The sequence below is a fragment of the Mixophyes fleayi genome, unplaced genomic scaffold, assembly GCF_038048845.1.
Source record: "Mixophyes fleayi isolate aMixFle1 unplaced genomic scaffold, aMixFle1.hap1 Scaffold_103, whole genome shotgun sequence".
Taxonomy (NCBI): domain Eukaryota; kingdom Metazoa; phylum Chordata; class Amphibia; order Anura; family Limnodynastidae; genus Mixophyes; species Mixophyes fleayi.
Window position 1 is genome coordinate 80,001 of NW_027445901.1, and position 8,454 is coordinate 88,454.

Sequence of the window (8,454 nt, forward strand, 5' to 3'; positions counted from 1 at the left end):
TGTGCGTATTCTGGGAATGTTTTTAGATGTATATAACATGATTTGGATAAAGATTGTATGTGGGGACAAAGGATCGTTCTGAGTGAAGGATTACACCTAGGCAGCGAGCTTGGGGGGTTTATTATCACAGATATATAGATGTCGGGCAGATTCTGTTGATTGGTCGTAATCCTATGAAATGATGAGCCCAACCCCACCCCCAGGTCTGGAGGCCGTGTCTGTGCCATGGCTCTGTTCTTTCCTGGAGATTGAGGTTGTTTGAGGTCAGGAATGGAGGTTTGTTTATTAGTGTGTTTTGCATAGAGCACAATTAAAGGATTTTGAAAGCGATGGGAGAGAGCATGGTGGCACAGTGGTTAGTATTGCTTCCTCACAGTGCTGGGTTCATAGGTTTGATTCCTACCATAACCATCCACTTAACCCCCATCTCCTCCACTCATTCTCCCCTCTCTCCCATTCCCTCAACTGGCTCCTCTTGTGCCTGGTCTGTTTAACCCTCCCTTAGGATGTAAGCTCACATGAGCAGGGCCCTCTTCCCTCCTGTCTCCTCACCCGTTCTTCTGCTCCGTGTCTATTGCATCTGTCTGCCTGGAGTTTCTGAAGTATTGGTACTTTTGTTTATTGTTCTGTACTGTTATACCCTGTATTATCTACTGTTTGTACTATGTGCGGCGCTGCGGAAACCTTGTGGAACCTAACAAATAAAAGATAATGATAATAATGACCCTGTCTGTGTGGAGTTTGTATGGTCTCCACATGTTTGTGTGGGTTTCCTCCCACACTCCAAAAACATACTGGTGGGTTAATTGGCCTCCGACAAAAGTGTGTGTGTGGTCTGGCACGTCTGTGTGCGTGTAGTAAGGAATTTAGACTTTAAGCTCCAATGGGGCAGAGACTCTGAATGATTCTGTAGATCACACCCAAGATGGCTGCCGCCCCCTCACAGATTCAGAACAAATAATAATAATCTTTACAGACTGACTGGTTGGGGATATTACAGTTTCAGTGACAATCGGAGAGACGTTCATGATTAGAGTATTGTGGGGGCAATCTGGATAAGGGGAGTGATGTGGGGGTGACGGATGGTGTAATACTAAGGATAATGCCTCTTGTGGGCTTGTCTGAGTGGCCGAGGGGAAATAAAAAGAATTGTCAGGTTCCAACATGCAGGATGGTGAAAACGGTTTCTGGATGTAACAGATGGAGATTATTGCCCTGTGTTATACCTGTAAATCCATATCCTCCAAGCCTGACTTGAGATTAAGAAATTATATATATATATGTGTGTGTGTGTGTGTAATGTAGGAACTTTTATGTATATGGCATTATATTATATGCTAGCATATACACTAGGAAGGGCCAGTGACATCACTGAGAGTGCAGCCTATCCAGTCACTAGGAGGGGCCAGTGACATCACTGAGAGTGCAGCCTATCCAGTCACTAGGAGGGGCCAGTGACATCACTGAGAGTGCAGCCTATCCAGTCACTAGGAGGGGCCAGTGACATCACTGAGAGTGCAGCCTATCCAGTCACTAGGAGGGGCCAGTGACATCACTGAGAGTGCAGCCTATCCAGTCACTAGGAGGGGCCAGTGACATCACTGAGAGTGCAGCCTATCCAGTCACTAGGAGGGGCCAGTGACATCACTGAGAGTGCAGCCTATCCAGTCACTAGGAGGGGCCAGTGACATCACTGAGAGTGCAGCCTATCCAGTCACTAGGAGAGGCCAGTGACATCACTGAGAGTGCAGCCTATCCAGTCACTAGGAGAGGCCAGTGACATCACTGAGAGTGCAGCCTATCCAGTCACTAGGAGGGGCCAGTGACATCACTGAGAGTGCAGCCTATCCAGTCACTAGGAGCCAGTGACATCACTGAGAGTGCAGCCTATCCAGTCACTAGGAGGGGCCAGTGACATCACTGAGAGTGCAGCCTATCCAGTCACTAGGAGAGGCCAGTGACATCACTGAGAGTGCAGCCTATCCAGTCACTAGGAACCAGTGACATCACTGAGAGTGCAGCCTATCCAGTCACTAGGAGGGGCCAGTGACATCACTGAGAGTGCAGCCTATCCAGTCACTAGGAGCCAGTGACATCACTGAGAGTGCAGCCTATCCAGTCACTAGGAGAGGCCAGTGACATCACTGAGAGTGCAGCCTATCCAGTCACTAGGAGAGGCCAGTGACATCACTGAGAGTGCAGCCTATCCAGTCACTAGGAGAGGCCAGTGACATCACTGAGAGTGCAGCCTATCCAGTCACTAGGAGGGGCCAGTGACATCACTGAGAGTGCAGCCTATCCAGTCACTAGGAGAGGCCAGTGACATCACTGAGAGTGCAGCCTATCCAGTCACTAGGAGAGGCCAGTGACATCACTGAGAGTGCAGCCTATCCAGTCACTAGGAGGGGCCAGTGACATCACTGAGAGTGCAGCCTATCCAGTCACTAGGAAGGGCCAGTGACATCACTGAGAGTGCAGCCTATCCAGTCACTAGGAGGGGCCAGTGACATCACTGAGAGTGCAGCCTATCCAGTCACTAGGAGCCAGTGACATCACTGAGAGTGCAGCCTATCCAGTCACTAGGAGAGGCCAGTGACATCACTGAGAGTGCAGCCTATCCAGTCACTAGGAACCAGTGACATCACTGAGAGTGCAGCCTATCCAGTCACTAGGAGGGGCCAGTGACATCACTGAGAGTGCAGCCTATCCAGTCACTAGGAGGGGCCAGTGACATCACTGAGAGTGCAGCCTATCCAGTCACTAGGAGGGGCCAGTGACATCACTGAGAGTGCAGCCTATCCAGTCACTAGGAGGGGCCAGTGACATCACTGAGAGTGCAGCCTATCCAGCCACTAGGAAGGGCCGGTGAGAGTTGCTGAGGGTGCAGCCTATGACTGACATGCGGCTCTCGGGCCCTTCATCGGGCCAGCCAGACAGACGGGGACACGTACAGAATGTCCCAGCTCCTTCCTACTTTGTCAGATGTTTGTCATAGTAACATTTGTTTATAATACCTGCTGATGTGTACTACAGAGAGGTGTCTTTCTTACCTTGTATGTAGTGTTTTACCATATTCCTCACATAAGGGTAGTGTGTGGTCTGTGTATCTACCCGTACAGTACATGTGTGTGCGCCTGTCCCTGTGGTATTAATCATCCTTCCATGTTCTCTCCACAGTTCAGTAATAATGATTGACCACAAGGTAATATGTGTGTCTCGTTCATGTTAATGAAATGTTTTTACTAGGAAGGTTCAACTGCTATGAGTGGCTTGTTCTTCTTCCCCATTCAGTTGTCTGTCAGTGGCCTCTGATCATTTCTTTCTCCTCCTGTGCAGGACACCACGCTGGCTCTTTGGTTTCCCTCCATGTTCCTGTCTGCCGTGGAGGCAGCGCTGTCTATACGTTGTTGTGTTGTGGCGTTTATTCTGAGAGGGATTGGCCCATGCGGGGAGACGTACCTGCGACAGAAGGTATCTATCGTATTGCTGTCAAGCAAATGCCCCCAGCCACGTGGAGAACACTATACAATATTCTGATCTGGGTTAAGGGTTTGGAGTCGAGTGCTTTCGGGGAGACCGGATAACGGTGCACGGATCAGGGATGGGGTGTGGAGCCGGTAGTGTTCTCTCGGAGACCAGATAACGGTGCATGGATTGGGGATGGGGTTTGGAGTTGGTAGTGTTCTCGGGGAGACCAGATAACGGTGCACGGATCGGGGATGGGGTTTGGAGTTGGTAGTGTTCTCGGGGAGACCGGATAACGGTGCACGGATCAGGGATGGGGTTTGGAGCCGGTAGTGTTCTCGGGGAGACCGGATAACGGTGCATGGATTGGGGATGGGGGTTTGGAGCCGGTAGTGTTCTCGGGGAGACCGGATAACGTTGCACGGTGCACGGATCGGGGATGGGGTTTGGAGCCGGTAGTGTTCTCGGGGAGACCGGATAACGGTGCATGGATTGGGGATGGGGGTTTGGAGCCGGTAGTGTTCTTGGGGAGACCGGATAACGGTGCACGGATCGGGGATGGGGTTTGGAGTTGGTAGTGTTCTCGGGGAGACCGGATAACGGTGCACGGATCAGGGATGGGGTTTGGAGCCGGTAGTGTTCTCGGGGAGACCGGATAACGGTGCATGGATTGGGGATGGGGGTTTGGAGCCGGTAGTGTTCTCGGGGAGACCGGATAACGGTGCATGGATCGGGGATGGGGTTTGGAGCCGGTAGTGTTCTCTCGGAGACCGGAAAACTGTGCATGGATTGGGGATGGGGTTTGGAGTTGGTAGTGTTCTCTCGGAGACTGGATAATGCATGGATCTGGGGTAAGGGGCAGGTCTTTGATAAAAATTACACTCAGAAACCAGGAATACCGATAATAAGGAACAAAAAGGAGCCTCAAACTTCTGCTGCCTCCTCCTAAGCTACAAAGTAGCCATTATATAGGACCGTTCTTGTACTGAGACAACCAATGACCTCTGAACGTCTTCTGTTTCTCAGCTACAGGAAGATGAAGCTGAGAGGGAGAAGCTGGAGGACGCGGCGAGACCAGAAACGCACCAGCTGATAGAGGCTCGAGCGTGAACCACAATGTAGGTGAGTGTCCGATCCTGGCAATCGCTGCAGAATTTCCTCTTAATCCAGATCTCGGGTTTTACTAAACTCCTACTATACCTCACATTCAGCAGACACAACCCTCTCCTCTACTCCAAACTCCTACTTTTAACTTAATCACTTGAACCTTTAGTCTGAAATTTGCCAGGACATAGAAAGAAGACACTGTACAGTTTGTGGTTACTACAATTTATTTTTTTCTTTTGTATCCCCCCAAAACTCCATAATGCTTCACCCAATATATTCTAAAAAATAATGGTTACACCTTTAAACTGTATCGTATGCTCTGTACCCCCATTATTAACTGACACCCCCAAAGTGCATAGTACCCCCCACTATATCCTAAAAATCATTCCTACCCCCCCAAACGGTACAGTATCTAGTCATTGTACCCCAAATACTCATCTTACAGTCCACAGTCTGTGCGGAATCCCTCTACTGTACCCTACAACACTCCTGTATTAGAGCCTAAACTCACACAGGTACCCCGGGACTTCTGGGTCAAGTCACACAGACAGGAGACAGGGAAAATACAACAATATCTTTATTACAGAGTTGTCTAAGACAAGTTCTCTAAATCTGCAAAAAGATGCAACATAAAATTATATAAATCGGACTAACCGGTCCCAATAAACACTAATTTACCTCCAGACTTCCCAGATGTTCCCCACACTGTCCGTAAGTAATATCCAAATGATTCAGATGTGATTGCTGAATAGTATCTTCATAACACTTCATCCAGAGCCAGCCAGTCTCAAAACTTCCAGGCAAAATCCTCATTACACTGGTAGCAGCCGAAACACCAACGCCAGTAGATTTTTAAAACAAAGTGACCCCCAAACCTCTCCTGCAGGCCTTTTTTTTTTTTTTTTTTTTTTTTTTTTTTAATTAAAGACCCATCAAAATTTCCCAAGCTGGGAATCCCTCCCTGCAGGGTTATCTACAGGTGTTAGGAAAAGGTCTCCCCTGGTTGGTAGAGTTCCCCCAACCACTGCTTTCATGCCTCAGTGTCTGACTCGATCCCAGGGGAGAACTATGGGATCTTGATGTCATTAATCCCTCGGTGTTGGTGGGTAATAGCCCGTCACTCCCTGTTTTAACCCCTTCTAGTCATTTGTGATGTCAGAGGGGCTCAAGCTGCTCCCAGCTTCCTGTCCTTAGTGACTGTACCCACAATACAACATCAGACCTGACCCTGTATAAGAACAATAACTGACTGCTGAATCCTATACTCCAGGTGACTGGACATAACCAGGCTTGTTATTTCCCAGCATTCTGTGTCGGCTCCTATTCTGTGACTGGCTGGCTGCGCCTAGGGGTGAGATCTGCAGCTGATCCCTTGTACATCGTATTAATGCTCAGATACCAGGACCCTGGCATATACTCTGCCTCCACCGCGCCCCTTTCAGTGTTTCTCTCGGATATCCAGGCTCATTCCATTGGCGGGTTCAGCTGTCTGAGTCACTGAAGCTGAACACTCTGTCAGTCTGTCGTCCCGTCTTACAGTAACACTAGAGGTAGTTCTGTACTGACCGTCCTGTCCCGTCTTACAGTAACACTAGAGGTAGTTCTGTACTGACCGTCCTGTCCCGTCTTACAGTAACACTAGAGGTAGTTCTGTACTGACCGTCCTGTCCCGTCTTACAGTAACACTAGAGGTAGTTCTGTACTGACCGTCCTGTCCCGTCTTACAGTAACACTAGAGGTAGTTCTGTATGCTGACCGTCCTGTCCCGTCTTACAGTAACACTAGAGGTAGTTCTGTACTGACCGTCCTGTCCCGTCTTACAGTAATACTAGAGGTAGTTCTGTACGCTGACCGTCCTGTCCCGTCTTACAGTAATACTAGAGGTAGTTCTGTACTCACCGTCCTGTCCCGTCTTACAGTAATACTAGAGGTAGTTCTGTACTCACCGTCCTGTCCCGTCTTACAGTAATACTAGAGGTAGTTCTGTACTCACCGTCCTGTCCCGTCTTACAGTAACACTAGAGGTAGTTCTGTACTGACCGTCCTGTCCCGTCTTACAGTAACACTAGAGGTAGTTCTGTACTGACCGTCCTGTCCCGTCTTACAGTAACACTAGAGGTAGTTCTGTACGCTGACCGTCCTGTCCCGTCTTACAGTAACACTAGAGGTAGTTCTGTACTGACCGTCCTGTCCCGTCTTACAGTAACACTAGAGGTAGTTCTGTACGCTGACCGTCCTGTCCCGTCTTACAGTAACACTAGAGGTAGTTCTGTACTGACCGTCCTATGATGCTTTCTGTTATGTTATTAATGAGCCGCACTGGTCTGGAAGAAGTTTCTTTCAAAACGGTGCCTCTCAGTTACTTTAATATTTCCATTTTTGTTGTCTGCTACCTGTATGTTGTATGACCCAATCAAGAACAGTCACAGCCTGCTAGGTAGCATCCGTAGTAAACTTGTGTTTGCCTGAAAAGTGTAATAAAAAGCCATAACCCAAGATATGTGTCAAAGGCCAAAAGTTTTCCCCTAATGTAACTCCATGTAATGGTTCTAAGATCAGCTGCAGTTCTAAATCGACCTATTCAGCATCATAGGACAGGTGAAACGCTCTGCAGAGTGTGTCCCACGCTGGCTGCTTAGTAAAAACCATTAAAGCAGACGGTGAAACAGAATAGTGTGTATGTTGGCATTACTATGGGCAGAAGGGTCGGTAGGTCTTTAGGGTATCCATTTAGTTGGGTGTATGTAGAACTGCTGAGAGGATTAATCCTGCAGTATTGTGCACGTCCAGGATTAGGAACCAGAGGGCGGAGAGTAAGATCTGGCAGAACATTACTGTGCTAACTCCCTGTCCAATCTGTGGGGGGAGGGAAAAGTAATTAAAGAAAAGAAACTGTCTCGTAGGGCCACAGGCTTCTGCTGGACCTGCGATCGGACCTGTGTAACCCTTATGTCCCAGTCTGGTCCATTCTCCTTGGATGTAATACATTACCCGCTTCCCTGCAGTCCATCATATGGAGGCTGCTCTGTGGGGGGAGGAGGGGGCGGGATGGGGTGTGGGGGCTGCTTTAACCTGTATAATTATTAATCTTTGGAATGACCTCTTCTTCCAGCTGCTCAGAGATGGGAGAGGTGTGTGAGTACTCTGCACTGATCGTACTAGGGTGAAGATCCAGAGTCTGGTATTCTGTCCTTCATCTCTTACCCTGTATCTGCCCTTTCCTCGTTCTCTGGGAGTCGGACGTGCAGAAGACGTGGGTGATGACCGCTGTTTCATATGTGAATGGCTTTTATTTAAGCTTTTTTTTTAATGTTTTATATTCAATAAAGAATGTAGCTGTTATTTACAACTTAAGCTGCTGTCTGATGTGAAATTGTACAGTGATTTTCTAAAATTAAATATTTCCCAGATATTTTGTGATTGAACCAGTAATCTCTGATTTATATAGGCTGCATGTAATGTTCATAGGACACTGCACACAGTGGCCAGAAGTGATAACAGGATTTTTATACTTAAATCGATTTCTCTGAGTCCATTGGGGGACACTGGAGCACGGGGGGGGTCCATGGAGCGTCCGCACAGGGCACGGGGGGGGGAGGGGCGGCCATGGAGCCTCCGCACTGGAGTTTTGACACTTTGACTGTTAAAGGTAAATGTGGCCAAACATTTCCCCCATAGTTGGACGGGAACTTCAGCCAAAGGAGAAATTGAACAAGAGAATAAAGAACAAGGTTTAATGTCTGTTCAACTACAAATTTAAACAATGAGAACAAGAACCGATTAAGAGTTGTTAAGGATCGGTGCTCAGTGTCCACCACTGGTCTAAGAGAAAAGGACGTGAGTACAATAATCTGGTTTTCCTCTTTGGTCTCCATGGAGAAG

At 48.3% G+C, this 8,454-nt stretch overlaps 1 protein-coding gene across 1 annotated transcript in view; it reads left to right on the forward strand.

Annotated features, from left to right (window-relative positions):
* The window catches only part of KRTCAP3 (keratinocyte associated protein 3), a 19,706-nt gene extending 11,780 nt beyond the window's left edge, over positions 1 to 7,926 (forward strand). Inside the window, exons 5-7 of the mRNA XM_075193971.1 lie at positions 3,337 to 3,471; positions 4,492 to 4,587; positions 7,685 to 7,926. Of these exons, the coding sequence (XP_075050072.1) occupies positions 3,337 to 3,471; positions 4,492 to 4,575 (219 nt within the window). The 3' untranslated portion in view covers positions 4,576 to 4,587; positions 7,685 to 7,926. The remainder of the gene's footprint in view (positions 1 to 3,336; positions 3,472 to 4,491; positions 4,588 to 7,684) is intronic.
* Positions 7,927 to 8,454: the final 528 nt, after the last annotated feature.